This window comes from Protopterus annectens, chromosome 4.part0, assembly GCF_019279795.1.
Source record: "Protopterus annectens isolate FY-2018-M chromosome 4.part0, PAN1.0, whole genome shotgun sequence".
Lineage (NCBI taxonomy): Eukaryota > Metazoa > Chordata > Ceratodontiformes > Protopteridae > Protopterus > Protopterus annectens.
The window spans coordinates 190,269,431-190,296,919 of record NC_056733.1 but is presented as its reverse complement, the minus strand read 5'-3'; the positions used below and the strand labels follow the sequence as shown (position 1 = coordinate 190,296,919).

The window sequence follows — 27,489 nt, the reverse complement described above, 5'->3', positions numbered from 1 at the left end:
TTTCTGTCTCTTAACACTTGTGCTGTGTTCTTGACAATGACAAACAAACAGTAACGTGTTACGGTATTGCCCGATGAGTTCATGTGCACTGTATCCTCTTTTACAGGTGTGTTCTTCAAAGCAATATCTGCTGAAGAGTGAAAACTGAAGTGACTGAGTACAGTGCTGTAAATCCCCTTCAGAGATGCTTGATATACAACAGCATTGTAGTAGCTTATGTCTAAATTTCTTCTATGAAATGCATCATAATGTACCAGTCTGAATTATAAATGTATCCAACGCAGTTGCCTCTTGCCTGAGCCATGGCTACAAAATGGGCCCTTTTAGAAATCAGGGCACAACTCCAGTTAACAGATAAATACATATGCAAATGACACAGCCACACTGCTGAGAATTCATATTGCATCAACTCTTTAGGTGTTACATTATCAGTGTTGCATAATCCTTCTTTCAAATAATGTCTTCATATTCCCACCTCTGCTACCTAAATGTGAGGTTTGTGGGCAGAGGGTCCATGTCTCAAAAGTGTCATGTCATGATTGTCTATTTGCATTCTTTAAGAAAAACAAAATGAAAAATAAAACACTATTATACTTTTCCTCAATGATCTTGGTATAGTACTTGACTCCTTTTCCAGCATTGTTGGTTGATTTCAATCTGAGTATGCAAAATCTTTGGGCCTAGGAGGAAACATAAAAAGCTCTGCAGAGCTTATGACAAATTTAGCAGTCCAGGAAAATAGTACAGACAGAAACTAAAAAAAAAAAAAAAAAAAAAAAAAATTCACGTCTGTACTTTATTTTCTAGCCTACAGGAAGAGTTCACTTTCCTTAGCTATGGGTAAAGTGAACTCAAATAATCCTAAAAGTTATCATTCCACGCAAGGCATGCAGAAATCTAATTGTACTGCAAAAACTTAACTATTTTTAGTCTGGAACATTTTATTCTCAATAAATGCAACACATGATCATGTTTGTTTGTAAAAAAAATATCTTTGGAAAAGGACAGCTGGGCTTAATGTTTGTTGCATAAATTCACAGATCTTTCAATACGAACCATCCACCGCACAAGTGGTTGACCAAAGCTGATTGGCAGCACACACCTCAAACACCATGCATACAAAAGTCTAAAAACAGTTTTGCCCTGCACCCCTTGCTTAAATATGCTAGAAAGGAGATATACCATGCAAGAGCTAACACACTGACCACGGAAACTAGTATTGCAAGTTTTCACTTCAAATTTCATACACAGCTGGTACATCACAACACTGGTAAATAACACACAGGAAAATGGATATCATTTGCATGTAGGGTTTTCTTGCCTGTGTTGTCTTATGTTTTGATATTATGATGTACAGCTTAAGTACTACTGGCTGCAATTCTAAAACATGTTTTAATTAACCATGATCAGTTGTCAGTCAACTATTTTATCAAAATTGACAAGTTCAACAACAGAAAATAGTCCCCCAATACTACTAATCCTGCAAAAACATGCAGGTTCCTCCCAGAGTTGAAGTATTAAGCTAAGCAGAGTGAGTGTCAGAAAAGTTAAACCAAGCCAGTACATGCTTTGATCAACAGTCAGTCACTTCACCTTATCATCATGTTGATGTAGCACAGAAAAGACAGCTAATGACTGGAGATATGAATTTGCCAGTACCGGGTATGGCAACATATGGCAGATTAAAGGCAGACCAACTACCAGGATCTTGTGTTGTCTCTAAAGAGGTATCTGAAGCCATCCGCATGGCTATTTGGTTCTAGAACCAGTGGCCTACAGAAAAATGTGATATTTAGACAGTTTCAAATAGTGTTTTAGTGGGTAGATTGTCCCACACACAACTGTGTACTTGTTGCAATACATAATATAAAGTTGCTTTGGTTGCGTGTAAACAGCTGTTCGTAGTTACTGTGCTAGAGAATGTAGAAGGATATTACTGATTGTAGTTAATGTACATTTCAAATGTTTTGCTATTAACGCTGAATTTCTATTTTTCCCAGGCTAAACTTGAAAATGGTCTACTGGGATTAGTGTTCTACCTCAGCTAACAAATGCATAAAATACTTTGTTGTGAAATGTCATGCTCATCTGCCAGTATGTACTGTGAGCTGTTTCCTCCCTCAACATATTCTGCTTTTGCTACATCCAAACAAAAAGTAAAAAGGTCACACAGACAAACTAATTAGTAAAAACTACAAGAAAAACTTAGCCAAGCTAGAGTTTTCACTGTGTAGTACCTTAAACCTCCTGTAATAGAGGCCCATGGGATATATGCAAATGACCCCTTAAAGTCATCAAGTGTTTCAGCTATATGGTTTCTGAATGTCCATGACTTTTTCCTTTTCAAAGTCTTTATGATCAGGTTCATATATCCCATGGGCCTCTATTACAGTAGGTTTAAGGTATCACACAGCGAAAACTCCGGCTTGGCTAGGCTTTTGCTTCATCCTTCATAACCATGGCAGAGAATTGTTTTTATTACCAGGTTAATGTCTGTCCATAGATAAGCTCCAAAACATTGCGTGCAATGTCAAACTCGGGCTTCCGTTCTCTGTCCAGCCACTTCTGAGACATATGCCTGGAGAAGAAAAAAGGAAAACGTCAAGCGCACATTAACAACTTTTTGACTTTTAACATAGCACTTGCAACTCAAAGACTGGACAGTATACATTCTGAATTTGGTCACCCTAAGAAATTATTTAGCCTTGACGGCTCCAAACTCACAGAAAGGACATCAAAATATTTCCTGCATTTTAATCAGTGTACATTTCAAGAAAAAATCTAGATGGTTAATTTGATTCCTGGTGCAAATGTAGTCCTCTCAGCACTACCTACTGACTGAACTAGTTGTAATAGTCAGTGACAATAAGGAATATTGATTTAGTGGCAGAGTTTGTTACAGTAGGGAAATGTATTTACTAAGTTTGTTGTCTAAAGTAGTAGGCTGCTTAATAATAAAACAAAAAGACGAGTTATATAAAATTTGCCTTGCTTTATTTACCAGCATTTAAAAGCATATAAAACATAAGCCACCACACAAGTTTTATTTTCAAGTATTTTAATTAGTTTTATTTTAAGCAATCTCATTATTTTTATTTCCAGCCCTAGACAGTTTCTTTTGTTGTTGAAAGTGTCTGGTTTGGGAGTATAAGGGCTTCTTCTCTGCTGTTTGTAGATGTTGTTGCCCTGTTGGCCTCAAGGGGCTGTGATCTCTGGAATGCTGAATGTGACAGGGGGTAAGGTAAGATTCACCACTTCTCAGTCTGAGGTCACAATTCTCTCTGAGAAAAAAAAGTGGGCTGCTCTTTACAGGTAAGGAGGACAGAGCACCCTCTAGTGGAGGTGTTTAAGTACTTCAGGCTCCTGTTCATGAGTGAGGATAGAGTGGTATGGTCAGAGGACTGGTGCAGTGATGCTAATATTGCTGGGATTGTACCATAATGTGGTGGTAGGGTTACCACCTGTCCCATTTTGCGAGTGACAGTCCCTCTTTGGGCACTTGTGTCCTGACAAAAAATTGTAAAAATGGCAAATGTCCTGAGATTTTAGGACAAAATAATTTCCTATATTTTATGTAATAGTTGCATAAAACAGTTATTCTGTATCTAAAATACCTAAATGTTATAAGAAACAGAATAAGCAACTAAAATTCTACAAGAATAAGCTTTTATTTAGGCAAAAAAGTTAAGTTCTAGCCTTTGTGCTGACCGTGGGTATATGTCGGCCTGTAAAATCTGATGTTTGTACCAAAAATGTCCCACTTTGGCCATTTGAAAAGGTGGCAACCCTATGTGGTGGTAAAGCAGGAACTGACTCATAGAAAAACATTTCCATTTACCAATCATTTCCATTTACCAATCAGTCTATTCAGCCATTAATTCTGGGTAATTACTAAGCAGATGAGACAAGAGTATAACTAGAATAAATGAAGTTCCTTCACAGGGTTGTTGGGGGTCGCACTCTATGAAAGAATGAAGAGTTCAGTACAGGAGAATCTTGGGAGCAAAGCCACTACTGCTCAAGAAATGAAAGTAACCAGTTTAGGAGGTTGGCTCACCTGGTGAGGATGACCCTGGATGCCTCCAGTGGAAGGTTACAAGGCACAGCCCACCAAAAGGAGGCCCTGTGGTAGGCATGGTACATGCTGGAGAGATTATAGGTCACACAGCTTTGTCTGGGAACATCTTGGGATGTGGAGATAAGGAAGTCTGGTTTGCCCTGCTCAGCTTGTTAGCAATGCAATGCTGACCAGGATAAGCAGTCCAGAAAGTAGATAGTTTTAAGTGTTCTTGTAAAGCTAGTCAATCTACCAATATCTTTTTGATTAATTCAAGCAAATTAAATACTAATTCACTCCAAACTAACTTTGGAAAGTTGCAAACTCAAATACTATCACATAATCATGAGTTTTCTACTGGAAATCAAATATCAGATTATAAAAGCATAACTGAAGTATTACGTTGTGACTGAAATTATGCTCAAAGTATAAACAGTAAGCTGTTCACTGCAAATTTACCTTTACAATCTTCAGTACATTCAGAGTTTTTAAGTTAATGCTACATTGCAATAAAACTTACATTTTCCATGTAAATTTTCACAAATAAAATTCCCTATCTTGATAATAAAACAAGCTAGGTAGGCAGCATTTTCATTCAGCCAGAATCAAGTTTTGAAATGAGCACAGACTATTCCCTTCTATGGGTATTTTTCCTAGATATTTATAGAGAAATATGTGGGCAATACCACAATTAAGTGTTTTGTATTACTGGTTCACAGTTCTTCATTCTCCAGTTCACTTTTTGGTGGTGAGCTGCCTTCTGTGTTAAGCCTACATATCTTCCATCAGCATGCTTGGGGTTTTTCAGGGTACTTTAATTCCGTCCCCATTCCAAAATCATGTTCTAGGTGAACTGAGGATCTCCTGAATTATCCATGTGTGTGTGTGTGTGTGTGTGTGTGTGTGTGTGTGTGTGTGTGTGTGTGTGTGTGTGTGTGTGTGTGTGTGTGTGTGTGTGTGTGTGTGTGTGTGTGTGTGCATGTGTGTGGGTGTGTGTGTGTGTGTGTATATATATATATATATATATATATATATATATATATATATATATATATATATATATATATATTTATACACACACATGCGCAGGTACATCCTGTGAATGACTGGAGTCTCTTCAAGGATTAGTGCTCAAACTCACTCCTGCTGAGTCCTGGGACAGACTCCAGCTAACATAACCTAAACAGGACAAAGCAGGTATCAGAAAATGAATGAGTGAATGAATGTACATATGTCTGAATGAAAAGCATTCTTATATGCATAATTAACAATGTAAATAATGCACAATTTTTCATTCAAAATGTACAAATTGCAGTTTAGTTATCTATGACAATTTTCTATGGCTCAAAGTTTTTGGTTGATATCATGCAAAAGATTGTAGGTCACTTGGTTTGGCTTTGGTAATACATGAATCTCTCTAGAATGCCTTTGACAGATCTAGGTGTCTCCAGTCAAGATGTCTACAATGCTGGGTATTCTGCATGTTGAGGGACAGTGTATATATTTTGTTTCCAGCTATAATGCTCCACATAATGTCTTTCAATAAATTTTTCTTTGGAAAATATAAAACTTACATAACAACAGACAACGACTACTTAATATCACTGCTACTGTGTACGCTAGAGGAAAAAAACCTCACCATTATTTTATTTCCCACACTGTGCCTTTCACGTGTTGCCTGGGGATGAAACTAAAAGACAGGGAATAACTTGATAATGAGGTTAGAGATCATAAACATGAAAAACTGAAGCAAACCTGGAACACCAATGTGAAAGGTAAAAGTATTGCAAAAGGGTATGATGTGAAGTATATCACAGCAAAAACCAACAAGTTACTTACTACCTTTTTGAAAAAAAAAGATTTAAATGACTTGATCGGGAGTACAGTGTGCAGTTCTGAAGACCCTCATCTCTGTAAAGATGTAGGCAGTGGAGATTTTAAAAAGAAACCAACCAAAGAAAGCAACCAGAATGGTGAAAGACAGCCATGGACGTGACACAAAAATAAAGGAGTTTGGTATGTACACCCTATTGAAAAAATGTGGGATACGAGAGAGACATTTTCACTTAACTTAAGGGGAGTCCACAAAGCCAGCAAAGAAACTACATTTCAGGAAAAGAAAAACAGACACAAAACATTATAGCTTGCAGGCAGAGGAGATGTCATGGGGTCATGTAATAAAGTACTTTTATTACAGGTGAGAGTGCAGACCGGTGTAAAGTTTTCTTTTTCTGCAGAGAAGTTCTGGAATCAAAAATGGTGCAGGAAAAGAGACAGCATGGATCAAGTTGTACAACAGTTTTAGTCCACATCAAAGAAAGTGCTTATTGATGTGAAACATATACAAATTTGGTACAGTGGTCCTTACTACGGCCAAACTGAAGACTCAATTTTACACCAGTAATTAGTGGACTAAGCAGCAGTCACTTGCAATATGCTTTGTTAACTGCAATCTACACCAGTAGAAACTGTGAATGGCTTCTGACTACCCCAGTACACACTGTGAATGAGTGCAATCAACACATGTACAACTGTGACTCACTATAAAATGAACCAATACGTACTATGAATGACTTCAGACTACATATGCTACTGCAAATGACTGCAGACTATACCAGTACACATTGAGAATGATTTCAGATTGCATGGATAGGTACTGCAAATGATTTTGGACTACATGGACAGGTACTGCAATTGACTTACTACACAGATACATACTGCAAATGACTTCAGAATACACAGATGTATACTGTGAATGACTTCAGACTACATGGATACGTACTGCGAAGGACTTCAGACTACATGAATATATAATGCGAACGACTTCAGAGTATATGGATACATACAGCAAACGACTACAGACCACACCGGTATGCAGTGTGAATGACTATAGATTATAAAAGTACACACTGCAAAGGACTCCTTTTCTTGTGATGGTACACGACAGTAAAACATACCAGCACCTCAGCCATTGTAGTGGTGTCTTCTCCTTTAAGGAGAACCATGCATGGATCGCATGCCAGTGTGGATGTAAAACAGGCACAATTTAAACTAGCCATTCTGAGAAGGTGTGTGTGTGTGTGTGTGTGTGTATATATATATATATATATATATATATATATATATATATATATATATATATATATACATGTAAATTTTAAACTACCGGTTCTTAGGTGTGTACTAGGCTAATGGCCATGGAGCCTTTACAAGCCTAGCCCATACGATTACCCTGGCATCATGCCACCAGACCTTAGTTCCCAGTACCTCTGTCGAGTAAAGCCACTGGAGTGATCCCTGGGGTGAATTTTCTATTTCTCATCCACTTAAGATTTCTCTTGAAGAGGGCCAGTGAGGTGTTCTGCTTGACATGTATGGGAAGTCTATTCCATAGCATGGGGAGTCTCTGGGTTATGAACCTGTCCCTCCAGCAGGTTTTGTTGATTGTGGTAATGAGGTTGAAGTCTCTGGAGCATGTGGTACAGAGGGATTGGGATTTCTTTAGATGTATCATTTCTAACAGAGCTGGGTCAGACATGGCTTTGTAAGTCAAGCAGAGATTGCCTCTAAGTAGGCGATATGAGACAGAGAATAGTTGGAGTTTTTTTTAACTCTGTCCATATAAGAAAAATGTTTAAGGGCTAGGATCCTCTTTGTGAGGTACTTTTGTAGCCTCTCCAGTTGTTGCAGGTGTTTAGTGAGGTACATGCCAAATGGGGCATTGTACTCAATGATTGGCCTAATGAGGGAAGAGTAGAGGGAGACAATGAACTCTTTCTTCCTGGATGCAAAATCCTTAGTAATGAGATGTGCCATATAGAAGGACTTTCTGACCACAGCGGCAATGTGGTGGTCAAAAGAGATGTTGCTGTCAGCCTGTGTTCCCTGTTTGTTTCTGTATGTGAGAAAGTATGTGCATATGTGTGTATGTAAGTTAAACTAGCTGCTCAGTTCATATGCAAGATTGTGGGTGTGTGTGTGTGTGTGTGTGTGTGTGTGTGTGTGTATGTGTGCATGTACGTGTGTGCAATGCTGTATGAGACAGAAGGTGTGTTTGTGTTGCTGTGTGAGAGAGTAGGTGTGTGTGTATGTCCATATAATTTAAACTAGCTGTTCTGTTTGTATGCAAGATAAAGTGTGTGTGTGTTGCTGTATGGTAGAGAATGTGTGTGTTGCTACATGAGAGAAGGTGCATTTGTGTGTTGCTGTGTGAGAGATTAGGGGTGTATGTGCATAACTGTCAACCTCTTAAGTGCAAGAAATCTGGATAAAGCCTGACATAATGGGGGTACAAAAATAGGGACAGATTTTAAATATTGCTCTTATAAACAGAGAGTTGCTAGAATGATAGCATTTCTGTTAACATGCATTTTCTGAAGGACATGAAGTCTGAAACTCAAGTGTATGTCATTATTTAGTGACTGCAAGCCTCAGATCTTCCCAGGGATTTCCCAGAAAACCACAAATTTTACAAGTAACACTCGAAAAATATGAGGGAAAAATCTTTACATTCTGTGAAAATCTGGACAGTTCAAAGGTATGTGTGTGTGTGTTGCTGTGTGTGCGAGAGTAGGGTTGTGTGAGAGGCATGGTGTGTAATGTTCTACTTGGGGGGGCAGGTTAGTCAATTAACTCGATCAGGCCTGACCCTGTATCGTGGTTACAGGAGACAAAAGCGTGAATCCTCTATACCAACTACGAGACTGCTGAAGGAATTGTGAGCTTTTGTGGAGACGAGAGCCTGAATCCTTGACACCACCTATCATATTGCTGATGGAATTGTGATTTTGAGTTTAAGTACATTTTCAGGGAATTATGAGTTTCAGTGCATTTCATGGAATTGTGAGTTTCAAGCGAAGAGAAATTTACTGTTGTTCAAGCTAAGTCAGTTTTCAATGCGTAACTAACTGCTTTGTTTAGCAAATGGCAGTCACTGTTTGTGCTTTAGAATTTGAAAGCAGTGTTAGTAGCATGATTACTTGTTGGTTTGTAAGTCATTGCCTATTGCAATATTACCAGCTTAACAATTTTTTTAATGTAACCTGATATAGGCAATTAATTTTTCAAGGTCAGCAGGCACTGAATTTGTAGGTGAAACTCTGAAATGTTAAGTTGTTTGCCAGCAACAATCTCTTCGTTAGTTACAGATATCTTTACTGTAAAATTATTTAGATGACTTTTACTTCTGTGCTTATTGACTGATATTGGTGGACTGTAATGACATAAGTTTGAGTGGCCTTTTATGCTTGAAATTTTCTGAAACTGGTATTTTTGTCATTATTGGTTTATACATTTTGTTTCATTGCATACTGGAAGAATGTTCAAAACTATAAATTTAAAACACCTTCCAACAAATCAGCATTTTGGGCCCCCCAGCAAAAGTCAAGTTAGGGGCCCCCTAGACATTTCCAGACTAAGTATCACCTTGTCACTGCCACCTCTCCTAAGCTCACGCTACAAACTTTTAGTAGCAGTACACACAGACAGACTTGTAGCTATAATACTTTTTCATTACAACAGGTCTCACAAAGGGACACATATACAGTTACTGGCATTTAGCTGCAACAGTGATATATTACAAAAAACTCTACGTACAGGTCTGGAATTAGGTGAAATGATGCCCTAGGCCTGCTGTTTCAACACCAGCACACACACACACCCTCCAAGTCCAACCCTCTGATCCCCCCTTGGGCTCCCCATACCATGCACATCACTTTTTTCTTTCATTTTGCCTCACTCTTCAGCTTTTTCAAGATACCACAACTTTATATAAGCTCTGAAGTGCATTTAATTTTTTTTTTCTTTTTACACATCCTTTTCATCCACTGATGGCTTGAAAAATTATGATAATGGAAATAAATTCACTGTTGCTGTTCAGCTCCATTTTTCCTTGTATGTTTTCAACACACCTTTCCTGACCAAGACAGCACAGTAATAATCATTTAGGAAATAAATAAGCCATGACCCAAGAAGCCATAGGTTTACAGATGCTCTGGGATGCACTTTAGAACATTTCCTTAGCCTTTTAAACCAATGGTGCTCTAAACAAAATTCAAGAGAAAGAAAAACATTTCAGTCTTATTTTTTTTTTCTTTCAAGGAAGATATAAGCTGTGCCCAAGGCTTAATGCTCAAAGCTGACAAAATAGTAGCTAACAATAAACTAACAAGCCAGTTGTGGGAATATACAAGTCCTATCTGGGAAAACTGCCTGCCTCCCTAAACCACCACAAAAAACAGTCACTGCCCGTGCATCACTCTGGTGTTAAACTGGGATGAAACCAGATGTTTAAATTGCCTTAGTCATATAATGATGGTAATCATTGATAGTCAAGTGATGATGGTATACATAACACATAGCATGCCTCCTCACACTTCACCTCTAACCTCAGAAGTAGCCATCTGTGTATGTGCCTAATGTGTGGCTGTGAGGAAAGTGAAAAAAAATGATTACAGCAATATATTAAAATGTGCTGCTCCTAGACAGTACACTGTGCCTACACAAGTTATAGTAACCTTCTTTGTACACCTCTGAGATCTGTGAGAAAAGTAAAAGAATAAATTACTATTTTAACTTTGGGGGTCCTGTTGGTGAGCCATTTGGCCACCCACCTGATGAGACAGGGATTTACACCAAGTTGTGTTAGCTTTTTGATGATGCCCGAGTTGGGGATTGTGTCAAAAGCCTTGGCTAAGTCAAGGTAAGCCATATGTACTGACTTTTCCTCATCCAGGGCCTTGATGGCAGTCTCAAAGAAGTCAACCAGTTTCAACAGGCAAGAGCTGCCCTTGATGAATCCGAACTGGGTGGGGTCAAGTGCTTGGAGATTGCCTATGTCCTTGTTTATGAGATCCATAATAATATGCTCCATGGCTTTACAGATCAGACTTTTCAAGCTAATGGGGTGATGGTTTCCAGGGTCAGTAGTGGCACCACCTTTGTGCAAGGGGACGACCGTGGCAGTTCTCCACTCTGCTGGAATGAAGCCAGTACTTAAGCTGTGATTAAATAGGGTACTCAATGGCAAAGCCAGTTCTTCCTGGAGATGGTGCAGAGTACACCCTGGGATACTATCAGATCCTGTGGAAGCTGTGTTCTTTGTCTTGGATAGGGCCTGTAATAATCTATGGAGATGTGAGGTGTGGGACAAGTATCAGGGATGTCAAACGGGCCTTTGGGAGGGGACAGGGGGATGAAGTTTGCACTGAACCTATCTTCCTAGCAGGTTGGCTAAGTCAACAGGATCAGTGTAAGTGATGCTGTTAAGTATTAATTCAGAACAAACTTAGGCTTTTGCCATGGAGTTTCCTGACGTAATTGAAAAATACTTTATGGTTTTCCTTTGTTATGGAGGCTAGTTTTGATTCATAATTGACCTTGGAGGTTTTCACTAGTGATCAAATTGCTTGTTGAGGCTAAAGAGGGAGTTTTTTCAGTTTGGAATTTGTTCCCTTTTACCCTTGGACAACATTTTCTTCCTTTTGTTTTAAAGCCTGTTGATGGAGGGTGTCCACCAAACAGGTTTGTGTTTCCTTGAGGAGCAGGTTATAGTTCTATTGGGTATGGCTGAGTTCATGCAGTTGTACAGATGCTTGTATACTGCATTGGCTTAGTGTTTAGCATAGTTGTCTGTGTCCTCTGAGGGAGGAGGTGGTATGAAGCCACAGATACCCTCCCTTAGGAGGTTGTAGTCAGATTTTGAGAAGTTTGTTAGCGTGATTTAGGGTGATAGGGGTGGGAGGGTGACCTAATGGTTAAGGTGTTTTCCTTATAAACACAAGGTGCAGGGTTTGAGTCTCACAAGGGATAATTGGCTAGGCTTAAAATGGCTTGCAAGGGCAGTTAGCCTAGTACTAATCTATGAACTTATGAACCACACTGTCCTCAACTAAAGCACAAGCTGTAATGACCTTATGTGCACACCTCTAAGTTTCGACTGTGATGAAAATTAAAGAAATAATAACCACACAATCACCAGCCCCCATAACCTACCAGCACAAACACACACACACACACACTAGTTTTAAAATAGGCATGATTGAAAAAGGAGGATATTATCAGGTTTTCCCTAAAAGGGTCATTATCAGAGCACTGTTCAGGTTAAAAAGTATAAACAGAAGACTGATTAATTTTTTCTCCTCATTTTTCCCAACCAGCAACAGCTTTTGTTGGGACTGCCACATAATCAAGGATGGCTAAGGGAGCCCCTTATATCCATTTATGCAGTCTTAGGAATGGTGTCCAGCAGATATTGAGAAGATCTAAGTGTCTGAATGTTCTGTGATAAAGTTTGTGCATTACTTTTGAAATATTATTACTTGTTACGTTAATTTTTTACTGATACCCAAAAGAATAATGTGTGTGTCCTGACCTTATTGGGTGTGTGCACAGATAAAAATCTGTGATATATCTTTTACATACACGAAGCCATAGCAGTACTAATCTTGTACTTATTTCAGTAAATAACTGGTACTGCTACACCAGATCAGTGACTGCTGTTTAGCAGTCATGAAAATGTAGCAAGGTTAAGTCACCTTTATTTACCTCTGAGGAGTAATGCATACCTGTCACTGGCCCCGATTTCGCAGACCTTCCCTGATTTTCTCATACTTTTGTAGTTCAAAAAAAAAGTTTGATTTGCTGATAAATCACTCAGGATTACAAACAGTCAATAAATCCAGACACTGGCAATTATACTTATTGTCCAGAAATATGTATTGATGCAAAAGGTGTTATTCTGTTAACTTTTTAAGTGAATTAGAGTAATAATTAAAATGGGTCAAGCTCCACTCGAGTAACTTGTATGCGTGACCTCAACCTAGTCTGTGATATCAATAGAAATTGTTGGCGAGACAGATTTGTGATATCAATAGAAGTTGTTGGCGGGACAGATTTGTGTCCCAGAGACACCCCCATCTGTGGAAGAGACTCCCTCTCCATGTCAAGCAGAGTACCTCATTATCCCTTTTTAAGTACAACCCAGATAACTGGATGGGAAACAGAAAATACACTCCTGGGATTCCACCTCTGTCCCTGCTGGACAGGGGCTTTGGGTGCTGACTTGTCTAAACATAGGCTGAACTCTTGGCTAGGCTTATAAGGGCCTCAGGGCCAATAGCCTAGTAACTTCCTATGATCCTATGAGTTCCTGAATTTGAGCCTTTATTCTGCTATTATTTTTGGCATTGCACTAAGTTCTTGAACAAAGAAGTTGTGGTATTCTGCCAGCATTTATAAACCCCCCTGAAAGAGAGAACCATGCCTGATGATCGGAAGCATCAGCTCTTCTTAAAATCCAAAGTTTGCACTGAGATAAGTCACTCTGGGCTGTTGATTGCTCATGTTCATTATCTACTTTATCCTAATAGAGTCATATCACAGCCCTGTTCAGGTTAAATCAGTTAAATTAATATACTTTTTCTTCAAGTTTAACCAACCAGCAGCAGCTTTTATGGGGCCCCACACAGTCAAGGATGATTGGGGGGGGGGGGGCCTTGCAGTCATGGGTATTGCAGGGACCTAAAGCTGGCTATGTAATTAGTTTCAGTGGAGAAAATGTCTAACAGCAGGGCACTTGTGAGTGGTAAAATATTTTATGGAATTGTGACACCTGTTATTTGATAAAACACTGTTATATAATCAGAATATCTTTGAATTTTAAAGGAGATATAAATAAGAGTTATTATCCACCTGGTTTATTAAGTATACAAGATTGTTGTATTAGCTTGTTTTGGTTTGGCAGACATGTTACAAAATATCAGGTTAAGATAACATGCCGTGGTTGGGGCCGCCCCAGAAACAGGGGGACCCCAGGGTTCGCTGGTACCTAAAGCCGGCTATTTAACAAGTGGTGCTGTATTACACAAGGAGTATAATTTAATACAACCAGGAAGGTGAATCAAATAATACATGCATGTATGCATGGCCCTAAAAATGTGTCCAAGGAGCCTATAGTTTGAAAACAGCCCAAAGGTAGACTTAATCCTTCACTGGCCAGATGCGTTTTCTTAAAATGTGAATATTAATGCTGTTTCAATGAATGGAAGCTTTTTTTCTTGTTTTTTCACACACAGTTTTTATCTTCAGCTTCCTTTTAGCACACCATAACAGATCAAAACCACACAATAATAACTGTAGAGAAATTAACTAAAGCCATTTGTGTGGGATGGGGTTTTAGGTACTCTTTTGAGCATTTTAGAGTTTCTCCCCTACCTTTTGATATAATGCTGGTTTGAACAAAAGTCATGACTAAGGAAAGAAATTCAATATTACATTTTTCTTTCAAGAATGAAATAAGCTGCGTTCAAAGCTGACAAGACAGTAGTTCCCAATAAACTGGAAAAGACGATGTTTGTGTGGATACATAAAACATATCTGGGAATAGTGCCTGCCTAACTCCCAAAAGGAAAAAAAAAAAGATAATCACCTTCTGTGCACTGCTATTAGATCAGGATGAAGGTAAAACAACAAATAGCCACAGTCATGCAATTCAAGCGGTTGCTCTCATAAATATACACAGCATGCCTCCTAATCCCTACCCCAAAAATACAGCTACCTTATGTGTACCTCTCTGATGTCAGACTAGGGCATAGGAGAAAGAGTAAATAGAATGTAGCAAGGCAGGTCATCTTCTTGTCAAACTTGCACACATAAATGTTTCCTTATCCCTACCTCCAAAAGATGGACACCTATTTGTAAGGACATTGAAAAATAATGATCACAGTAATGTATTCTAGGCTGTTGTTGATAGCCTGCATACTTCTCCTAGACAACCTAGTGATCTTCAGTGCACATCTCTGAGATTTAATTGTACAGAAAGGTACAGAAATAATGATCTTACTTGGTACCCACACAAGGTATAACTTTCTTTTGTTTACACCTCTGAGATTTAATTATAAGAAAAATTATATATTGACCACACTGTCCCCAGTGCACTTATGCAAAGCATGTTTGAATACTGTTTTAAATAAAATGGGGCCAAGGAAGGATTATGACAATATCCACTTGTACAACAAAGGGGTGTGAATACAACACGGCCCTTTATTTTTGAAAGATAATGAATGACACATTACCTTTTCTTTTTAATGCTGGCATGTACATACCAACATTGTATGTGTCCACAGAAAAAAATGGTGATATTTACACACACACACCCTTGACAAGTTGAGTCTTTCCCAAGATGCACTGAGTTTTCTCAAATGCACATGAATACTAACACTGTCCTGATAAGCAAAATCTGTCATGATGTGCAGTGATTTCTCACACATGCAAATAAATACAGATATTGTTCCTGACAAGACAGATCCATTACTATATGGACAAACACACACACACACACACAGAAAATGGCATGGAGGACATACAGACTTCATGCAGAAGACGATACAACTAAAATCCCTACCAGACAGTCAAGCACTCAGATGGCAACACTGCTCACTATGCACTGTGCTAATAATCAGCTGCTTTCACTCACTCACTGTCCAGAAAACCAGACAGCCACTTATTGTACTCGGTGGTGATACCTGACTGTGATGGAAAGTGAAAAGAAAAATAGCAATTTGTTACTCCTAAATATGCTGCAATAACCCCCAAAACACACACACACACACACACACACACACACACACACACACACACACACACAAGCTAAAACCATAGCAATAATCAATTTAGATTGAATTCTGCAAAGACAATATATTGAGTGACAATAATCTTGCCATGCAATACCAGTGACTGTTTAATGTGATCAAATAACAGAAGGAGCAAGTTACTTTTATTCAAAGATGGCCTCTTTACCCATTAGTCACAGCCACTTTATTGATTGTTTACACCTAACATGTAGCTTTGTGATAAAAAATAGTCACAATAAAGTATTAAGACATGATTTATGTAAATGCAAGCTAATCCTGCAACTCCAGATTAATGACTAGCTTGAGCATGATAGCAGGATTAGTAAATTTCATCCACAGGGGATCCCTTACCCAGCAATTAAAGCAATCCTGTTTACTACTACTACTAATAAAAGCCACAGTAATAAATATCAAGTTTTTTCAAACACACAGTAGTCCCAGTACTGTATTCCAACATTCTTTGCACAAATGCACACTAATCTTGCCAAGACAGATGGATGGTAATTTCATTACCAACTATCTTCAACCAGCAGGTACAGCAATCTTTTGACTGTGTATACCTCAGAAGTGTGATTGAGACAAAAACATTATCACAGTAATGCATTTTGGCTCACAAACAGTATCCATATTAAAGTATTCTAACTTGCCACATATCAATCACATTAGTCCTGCAAAGTCAGAATAAAGATCAAATGGCAGCAAGGTCAGCCATTTTCATCCCGAGACATTCCCCTACCCAGCATCTATGGATTCTTTATCTGAGTAAACCTCAGATGTTCAATTCTAATCAAATAAAATAAGGGCCACAGTAATGCATTTCAACTCCATTTCTCACAAATGTACAGTTGCTAGACAGCCTCAGTGAAGTACTCAAACATTAGTCCTATAAAGCCTTCTATTGCCCATATCTCATTGCCTGCCATGATAAAAAAAATTACACTACTGCCATCTACCACCACTGCTGCTCTTTCTACTGCAGCCATCACCTTCACATTACCAATTAAAGTTTATGGGCTTTCTGCTCCTTGATTTTACACAGTCTAACCAATAACCTTGGTATATTGTGGATGGAATCGAGCAGAAAGTCCACAGATTGAGAGATCAGGTTTACATCAATTTCCTCCTAGAGTGTCACAGCTGTGACTGAGTTGAATCAGAGTGCAGAAGGCCATTTATTTAAGTATTTATATTAATAACATTGCACATTTCATTACTTTAGTTTAACAAATGTAAGAAAAGTGCCCCAGCAGAATAGCACCCTAAGCATATTCCTAGTTCATACAGTGGTAAATCTAGCCATGGCCTCACACTAATGATATATGCAACTCATTAAACTCAAGTGTTTGGTTTCAGGCTTTAATTCAGTAACATAAGCCTCAACAAGATATTGTGTATGCCTCTCAACTATCCAGATTTTTGCAGAATGTCCAGATTTTTGACTCATATTTTTGGCCTGTTCCTCAAAAAGATTGTGTTTTTCTCACAAATCACTCAGGATTGAGGTCATTAAATAATGACAGACATGAATTTCAGAATTCATATCCCTCAGAAAATGCATGTTAACAGAAAACCCATAATTCTAGCAGCTTTCTAAGTTTATAAGAGCAATATTTAAAATATGTCCCTATTTTGGGGCCTTTGTCCCCAACATTTTTAGGCTTTGTCCAGATTTATTGTGCTAAGTGGTTGAGAGGTATGACATTGTGGGGAACTTGAACCTTCAAGAAGAGCAAAGGCCAAATAATGACAGATTCTTGCTTGACTCACAGTAACTCAGGAAAACAATTTATCATATCACTACAATGTTTTCTCTGTTCCTTATAAGACACAAATACATTAAAACTTTCATAAGTCCCAGGATGCATTAAAACTTCCATATCTTCTTCCCTTTCTCAGGCTTCTCAGATTCTGCTCACACACTGGAACAAATCAAATTCTGCTCACAAACTGGAACAAATCAAATTTCTGATGCATCCTGTACTCAAATTACCATTAAGGCAGGCAGCTGCAACTGAGCTGTATACCAAGTAAAAGATAAAACAACATGCGTTCAATTTACTTCCTTTACCATGTAGTATTTTAAATATTTGGATGGCGTAAAACATGCAAACCAGATACATGTGGCCAGCTTTATCAGCAGGTATTTTCAGATTATATAGGAAAGTCAGGCGACGTAATATACATTATTTAATTTTACTCACCGAGACAAAGGACATCAATTTTTGATTTTGACATCAAAGGAGAGGATGAAAGAGCATACAGAGATGAGGTCAACTCTCTAATCGACTGGTGTGTGAGAAACAACCTAGACCTGAATGTCAGTAAAACAAAGGAAATTGTCACTGACTTCAGGAAAAGTGTTTAAAACTGCAACAACGAAAATAAAATGAAATAAACACTATAGTGTGCCTGAAGGAAGACACGCACTCTATAAGCTATAATATGACCTGTTTAATAGGCAATAACTCCAAACATATGGACAGATAAAATTGACAAACGGATCAAGCGCTTTCATCCACCCAGCATGTGGACTTCATCAGAATCAATTATACAATTACCTAAAACTAATTTATACTTTTTTTGGCGCCACAATGATAAAACCATTTAAAAAGATACAGCCTTAAGTATACATATTCAAGTCAGTTGCACTCAAATGAATCCATAGTACATATATATTAAAATAATCAAAATAATTATGAACATACCCATTGCAACTAGTTCATTAATAATAAGTTGCATAAAAATAAAATACATACATGTACAGAGAATGTATAGATTATGAATAGGTGTTTCAAACCATTTATATTTTTATTTTTTATATTTTTATATAAAGTTAAAATCCTATGGGAAGTGATTTAATACATGAACTAGACATAAAATTAAAATATCAAATATATGCCTATAAAAATATGCCTATAAAAAAGCCTCTGAATGACCAAAATAATTATTGCACATAAATCTACAGCAATTACAAAATGTATACAGTTAATTTTACTAATTTGTAAACTGCTGTGATATAATTCATGATGTCATGTATCCAATACTCATACATCCTATACCCGTCTATTATGTCTATCATAGTGGTATAAAAAGTCTGTATCCTACCATTTAAAGTACTGTCACATAATAAAGGTAATGTGTGTGCATATGACCATATGCATATCTATCACCTATTGTGACTTTTGTAAAATGGGTTTGATAGTAGTATAATCATTTAATCCCGGTTTAGTGGATGCATCAGTTAAAATTTGCCATCTCACTTCTTTCACAGCCAAGTATATTTTTATGTTTCCTCCTCTACTATTAATTTTTGCTTGTTCTAAGATGGCAAATTTGAATCTATGACTATTACCAGTAGCCTCTATATGTCGGTACAAAGCATTAGTACTGTCATTTTTCCTTATTGCATATAGATGATCATAAATTCGTCTCTTAAACATTCGTTCAGTTTTCCCAGTGTAAAAACCAGTACATGCTAAACACTTGGCCATATATATAATGTTTTTAGTATTGCAATTACCACTAAAGGTAATTCTAGTCCTATTAATGTTCTCTAGGACAATCCCTTCATCTTCTAGTATGACTTGACAATATCTACAACATCCACATTTACTAGTTCCCTTGTGCTGTGTCCTCATACAGTCTACCCTATTGTCCCTCTCAAAGATAGACTTCAAATTTGTTCCCATTTTATATACAGAAATAGGTGCATCCCCTATTTCTTTTAATGCACTGTCTACTGCGAGTATATTCCAATATTGGTTTAAAATTTGTTTGACCTGGGGAGTATATTCCAATATACATGCTCGTTTATATTCAATAGCACGTTCCTTCGTTATAATACTGTTGGTAAAAGGTTTGCCCAAAACCGGGGAGAATTTATTCATTTTATTTTCGTTGACTTCAGGAAAAGGTCAGCTGCCTACTCATCGCTCAAGATTAACAGTGAAGAGGTGGAAAGGGTTAAAACTACGAAATTTCTGGAAGTACAATCAGAAAATCCCTCTTCGATTGTCATCGATGTCTCCACTTTCGCAAAAGAGAAAAGCTCCCACTTACTGTCCTCTCCCCCTCCTACAGATGAGCTATTGAGACTATTCTCACCTGTAACGTCACTGTTTGGTTTGGGAACTGTACAGTAGCCGAAAAGAAGAAACTACAGAGAGTGCCAAGTGTTGCTGAAAAAATCATGGGCACCAGTCTACCATCAATCCAAGAGCTATTCACAGCTATTCACAGCAAAAAGCCTTAAAAGAGCCCACAAAGTACTTAATGACTCCTTGCACCCTGCACATGGCTGGTTTACTCAACTGTCATCTGGCAGGAGGTACTGTAGTATTCACTGTAGGACCTCCAGATTCATTAACAGCTTCTACCCAATGGTGATGAAACTTATTAACTGTGATACCAGCCCTAGTAACTCCACCACAAATTAACTTGCGTTTTTTTGGAATGTGCAATATTTATTTATGTACTTAGTATATATATATATATATATATATATATATATATATATATATATATACATTCAAGTGCAATTGCCTGTTACTTTCTTTATGCAATAATACACAGAGTGACAATTTTAGTTCATGTGAAAGAACAATCTTACCTGTCATGCTGCTACTGTGCAGTATTTATATGACTACATAGGGTGATTGGCTTTTTTTTTCTTATGTTCTTGGGGCATAGTCATTAATCTCTAATTCCTTTAGCTGATATGTCTTACTGTATTTATTGTATCCTGTGCTGCTTCTGTACTCTCATGGTCAGCTGATACTTATAATTTCGTTTAGGTTTACACATGTGTAGTCCTAAATGATAATAAAGGTTATTTTGAATCTTTGGACTTCATCCTAAGGACTTCTTTTTTTTTACTTTAATCATTTGATAAAGGGGTAAACCCATAACACACAAGTGACTATTTTCAGAGGCGAGTATGTCAGGAAACTGCCAAATAAGACCAATAATCCAAAAAAAAATGCAGTATAAACGGAGAGAATAGTCCACTGGAACCACTTGTAGTAAGCCAAAGCATTTATTCACTTATTCATAAAATAAATCCAAGATAAACACATCCACATGAACGCCTTTTTAAATATCAAAACAGCGTTTTCGTCTATTCATTGACTTCATCAGATGACCAGTATATCCTTCTAAATGATGAATTTATATATATATGTACCTCTTAATTACCTAACCAATAGCATTCATTATCTAATTAAATATTGAATCGATTAACACAATTGTTTCAAACTTGTGTTTAAAACCTTTTAATTCATAGATATTCTATGTTAAAAGACTACCGTTTCTCACCTTTCTTAATGAGATAATCCATGAAGGGATAATGGAAAGGAAGCCACTGTTGTAAATCTGGTAATCCATTATAACTTCACACTGGGGAAGTCACTTAATCATTGTGTTATGTCAGCAGCTTATTGTATCAGCTTGGGTGGAAACTATGCCCCGACTAACAATGAACAAAAAGAATTCAGTATCTGCCAAAGGTAATCAGAAAATGTAAGAACAAACCCTACATGAGTATGTATGCAGGAAAAAATAATCTAGCTGTTGGCAGAGATCTAGGTGTTGGAGCCCCAGCAAGCAGTAGCAGGCCTAGGAGTGTTGCAGAGAGGACAGCAACATGGATGTCGACTCCTACATGCTATCAGTGCTACATGCAAGTAGGTGGTGTAAAGAAAGAATGAATTACACAATTCAATGAACAGCTGAAGAACTTATGCAAAGGGAAGTAAATGGAGAGCAGAAGGTGGGACCACATACAAGTAATTCTTGACGTGAAGAATATTCAAAAAAAAAAAAAGAAGAAGCTGAGTGGCACAATTACATCAAATCAAGTATCCCTTTAGAGTGAAGTGGGAGAAAGGCTAGCAATAACATTCATTATGGAAGGTAGGGAGCAGTAAAACAAAACAAGAGTGCAGAAGGCACTAACAGGTATGAAGGAGGAATGGGTAAATGTTAAGTGATGTCTTCTGCATCAGAATCTGGGTAAAGAACCATCTGCCTGTACAAGAAGGCACAGATATTGTAAGCAGAAAAGGAATATGAGCAACAATGGACAGGGATAGGGATAAACTGATACTAGAAATCATGTAAAGAAAGATGGAAGCAAACATGATGCTGGTATGGCAGCATGTATCTAGGATGAGATAAAACGATATTGTAGAAAGACAAGATGATGATGATGAAGAAAAGGAAGAGTAGAATAACATTTTTTAAACACCTTTATTAAATTATCACTTAAGACATAGGCATGCAGACAGTAATAGAAAACAAACCATATTAACATTTTTTTTTAATAACAGCTGTCACTCAGTCCAACAATGCATACATTGCTCAATACCCACCTTGCCTTAAAGCTCACTCAAAAAAAGAAATCACTCCTACTGAACATTCCTCTGCATGTTGACGTTAGAAGGGGAATGAATTAATTTCTGGTGTGTAGTTACTGGATAAAGGCAGTCAGATATATAAAGGAATGATAATGACACATTCAAAATAAAAATGAGCATTAGTGTATGAACAAATGAAAGGAGAACAATACTGATGATAAACAATCAAGTGGGAAGTGTACACATCCATGGCAGGAAATAAGAGAACCAGTACAAGTCAGACTCAAGCAAAAAGCTAGCCACCTGACCAAGAAAGAGAGTCTTTGACCTAATTCTACCAAGTACAGCTAGAGTGACAGCAGTTGAGGTGAGAGAGCTAATGGCAAAAGTGGTAATCACAATGTGCGGTTTGTTATCCATGGAGTAATTGCGGAAAGAGTCACAAAAACAGACTTCTTGGATTACAGTAGAGCTGAATTCTTTCTGCTGGAAAATATGACTATCTAAAATGGAGGTAGGAAATGAAAGTGTAGGAGTCACATTATGGAAGGACTAAAGTTATATATCAATACAACGATGATGTGGAAAGTGGAGACAATCAGTTGGATATATTGAGAGAAAAGTAGGTTACAGATAAAAACAGGAAGGCAGATAGCAGGAGAATAAGTGCTTGGAGAAGCAGGATGAAAACGTAGCCTATGCGAATGCATCAGAGCTCATTCTGCAGACTGAGGAAGGAAAGAAGAATTGACTGCTTACTAGGAAGGGAGTTCAGAACTACTGGACATCAAGCAGACTTGGTGCATGAGATCTTTACCTTTGTATTTAAATAGGAGAGACTAGGCAGTGTGCAGCATAAGAAGGTATAGCAAGTATGAATCAGGACAAAGGCATACACAAAAAATGAAGTTAATAAGAAGGTCATCTTTAAGGGTCTAAGACACACAGTCTAAGTAAGACATTTTCTAAAGCACTTTAAGACCTGACAGTGCTGCCATTTTATCTGTAACAGAACTGTATGTACCGTCTCTCTTCAGTAACTAGAGTACTGTAGCCTGATGGTTTTGTTGCATAAAAGGTAGATATAAGAACAACAAATATTAATTATAGGTCTGTTCATCTTACATTAATTCTAGGAAGAGTCATGGAACAGGTATGTGTGATAGGCTGGAGAAGTTCTTAAATATTAACAATCTTTGTGTTTTGACAGTCCAGCTTGATTCTGGTTTTGGTCAACACTAAAGTGGACCTTGTCAGTATACTTCATCTTGACTTCAGAATGTTTCTGATGCTCTGTCTCACAGAAACATGAAGGAAAATAAATACTGAGGGTGGGGGTCTAAAATGATGGACTGGAATGGAAATGGACTGTCTGACTGGAAATATAAAGAGTGATGTTTCCTCACAGAGAAGACTCTGGACAGACTGAACAGACTTTTGGAATGGGGTAGAGACGGAATCCATCGAGGCATTAGTGAGGCAGGACACATATTGGGGAAAATTGTAATGTGAAGGGAAGGATGTAGCAAATCTAGAATATTAAATGCATTTTAACTGCTGACAACATAGTTTGCCTCTTTCTGAGAACAAGCAAATGTAATGCATCAGAATTAAAACCTGGAGGCATTAAAACAAAAGAGAAGTTAGAAGTGTCTGAAAAGACAAGACCCTGACGATGGCCTGGCCCTGGATTCACTTTGGAAAACATGCAGTTCTAACAACACTCACTCTGCCTTGTGTATAGATGTTTGTGTCTTCTCTTGCACATATACTCATGTAGCCATCTGTTAACAGTCTGGCATTTCATCCTGTTTCATAGGACTCCTTTAGCAGCTAGTCTGATCTTCACACTACAGTTACATATCTGTGAATAGCTCACACAGCCACAAAATGAAAGAAGGATGTCAGTATGCTAAGGACATGTGATGTTAGGTGAAAACAGGAAGCTAGCCTAAGCAACATGGTATCCAGGCGTGCACAAGTCTGCTTTCAAGGAAAAGCAGACAGGCAAAAAGAAAATGATTTAAAAATAATCCCAGAGCTCCTAAGCTCAACCTTCCTTGTTACATGGCAAAGAAACACTTGTACAGCACAGCATTTGATAAAACACATTCACTCACTATGCGTACAGGGCAGAGTGTTAATTATAATATACTCATGACATGGAACATGTGCTCAAGGCTTACCGCCAAACAAATTCTCCAAACAATGTGTCAAGCAAGGCAAAGATGAAGTCCATGATGATGAAGCGGTAGAACTCCTGGCCAACAAACGTCTCCCAGCACTGAAAACAAAGAGGAAGAGACAGATTAGAATAAAACATGTACAGCTAATGGAAATGGTTTTACATGTTGTTGGCATTAAACATTTTTATTTCATTCAACTGTTAACTAGCTAAGCTCACCAGGAACAAGTATTTCTTTTCAGGATGACCTGGGAGCACTAGCTGGTTAAGTGACTCCCTATGAATCCTATAGTGGAGAATGAGGGACTCAGTAATGGGATTACAGTAAAAAACGTGTTAGAAGCTCATAGCTTTAACCTTCTGTGGAGACCTGCATATTCTTATAATGAAGGTGGGGAATGTCCCACAATGTAACTGATCAAAAAAGAACATTTTAAATTCACCTTCATATGACACGCAAGAAAATGATCTCCATGATGTAGAATGGCCACTGAGAAATAGAAGCAATAAAGTTACAGAAAATGAGAGTCATTTTGCTGTTTTTGAAGGGCTTTCCCCATATCTGGGTAGACTCTGTGTAGGTATGCAGTAATGACATCACCCCCACTCCATTAGATACACGTGCACTGCTCCAACAATTTCATGCATTTTTGTTCATTCCTGGCAAACCAATCTCTTGCAGTGACTAAAAAAAGTAAAGCTGTTACATAACAAAACCATTCCCATAGCATAAACATGATGACTAAGTGACTAGCCGGCTTTCTAACAGCTTTGAGTTTAACTATTATTACTTATTTTATTACAACTTGTTTACTGGGAAGGGTTAGTTGTGAATGAGCTCAGATTTTTTATGTTCTATAATGGCACCATATGCACTCCTGACATCAAGTAGTCTTTCAACAAGATTGTTAATGGATAGATAGGTTTTCTTAAAAAGTCTCTTCTTTATTGAGGTTTTACTTCAGTGGGCCTTAACCAACTAAAAGAAATGTAGGCCTTAACCAACTAAAAGAAATAACTGAACAAATAAATAAAATGGATGATTTGTTTTCCTTATGGTTGACAGCCAAGGAAAAAAGATCCAAAAATAATTGAAGACAAAATGTTATGAAGCAGCTGTTTACAATTTTATAATAGGGAAATAAAAATCCTGTTCAGCAGTATTTATTTATACATGCATACATTATCACACAATTTACATATGCATCCACAAACATACATCTATACATATAAACATATATACATATATATACCCAAGTGTGTGTCTATCTAGCATACAGGCATGGCCAAAATGTAATTTTTACTTCACATCAGCATAGTCCCCTTACCATAATCATATCGCTTAAGTTTGTATAATAAGCCTCCCTAACCTTAGTTTATGTGGCCTGAGGTAATACTACCTTACTATCCTGATCAGAGATTCACCACTTCAAAGTCTGTTTCCAACAAAGATTCACACATTTGTGATATCCCTCCCAACATAGAATCTGTAACATCAGCACTGTTTTAGTATGCAAGGCTACCGGCAGTGGACCTATCTTTACATTATACCTAACATTTCTTTCCACAATCTATAAATTATTTTCTACTTCTTTCAATTATAGGTGGATTACTATCTTGCTTATACTTAATCAAGTAAATCAGTATATTACCAAGGACTAGACATTCTGTACACTTGCATATTTTTCCACTCTCCCAAGACATCTCTTCAAAAAAATTTTTTTTGCAACAGGCACTGGTACAACACACGCTTACTGGAGGATCACTGACTCTAGTGATGGAAACTACACTTTGCTGTTTTATAGGGATTACTACTGTGGCAACTAGGACTTACGGCATGTTACTGCAAGCCTCTTATACTGCACCTCTTTTGTCAGCATTTAGATGGCACAAAATGAAACGGACGTCAGGCATCCTTTTCCTCATTTAGCTCTGTTTGGTTCACTGTCTTAGAATGCTGCAGTTACCTTAGACCTAGCACACACAGCCCTTTCTTGTCTCTCTGAACACATTTACAATTGACATATCACTAGAAAGTTGAATTCATACGGTCATGGAAAGGGTGGTATGCTCCTGACAAAGGATACAAGGTAGGTGCCCCCCTCGTCACAGGTTCAGTCAGATTATCTTGACTAGCTGCAGTTATGATTAATGCAGTGTAATACTTTTGGATATTAATTTGACTGGTTGTCACATTTTTAGTACTTGCTGCCCCATCTAAATGGGGCAAATGCCGTCGACTTACCACATCACAGATACAATGATGTACTACAGCAATAGCCCACGTCTGGGTGTGAGTAATGCTGGATTTAACCATGGTTGGTGTGGTTTGGTCATGGTGAAGCCTGAATGACCAAACAAAGCCAACCATGTGTAAATTTGGCATTACCCACACCCAGCCATGGGCTATTATTACTATACAATGGCATCATTTAAGAAAAATGTTACTTAATTTTCGTAAATAACGGACTTTGTATAACGGCACTGTGGTGCTCTTCCGTGTTTTTCATGCTATCATGGGGCTTTCCTGATGTACTGCACTAAAGGAAGCAACAGAGAAAGGAAGATCTCTGTTGCTTTTTTGTTTTGTTTTTAATTAAAACAATGTAATCCAGAGATTTCAAATGGACAGGAGAGAGAAAAATATAAGGATAATCATGTATGTTTTTCTTGTTCTGTATAACATACCTGATTATCCTTGGATTTGTCTCTGTCTCTTCTCTCTTGTTCATTTTAAGTCTCTGGATTTTGTAAGTTTATTACAAAAAATGAAAGAAAAAAATGTTAATAGCATATATAAAAGGAAGAAACTCTGGGCAACCATTGGTAAATGCTCAATTTTCAACGAGCATGCTGGTTGGGCTGACCAATCAGCACGCTCAATTTGGAATGTTAATGGCCATTGTATAATTACATATATATATATAGATATAGATATATATATATATATATATATATATACACACACACACACACACACACACACACACACATATGTACATATATTTAAGTGTAGTTCTAAATATCTAAACACTTCAATAATGATAGAAATAACATCTTAACTCCTTAACAACAGCTAAAACATATAAACAATGAATATCACCAAAACTGAAGTTATACCAGGGAAGACTACATGCATTTCCCCACTACTGTGAAACCTCTGAGCTAGCATATATAATTAGCAGGGAGTATGGGAGTGTAGCAGGATTTCTTCCCTGCCAAAACATTAACTTTGGTGTGGTTAGGTATTGTTGATATTTTGTT

The 27,489-nt window shown here is 37.6% G+C and overlaps 1 protein-coding gene across 6 annotated transcripts in view; it reads right to left on the bottom strand.

The window, feature by feature from the left end:
- The window catches only part of TMC6 (transmembrane channel like 6), a 1,104,128-nt gene that overhangs the window by 159,727 nt on the left and 916,912 nt on the right, over window positions 1-27,489 (bottom strand). For all 6 annotated transcript variants that reach the window (XM_044068185.1, XM_044068183.1, XM_044068186.1 and 3 more), the window contains 2 exons: window positions 24,227-24,324; window positions 2,483-2,578 (listed from right to left, as the gene is read on the bottom strand). In XM_044068185.1, coding sequence (XP_043924120.1) covers window positions 2,483-2,578; window positions 24,227-24,324 — 194 coding nt within the window. The remainder of the gene's footprint in view (window positions 1-2,482; window positions 2,579-24,226; window positions 24,325-27,489) is intronic.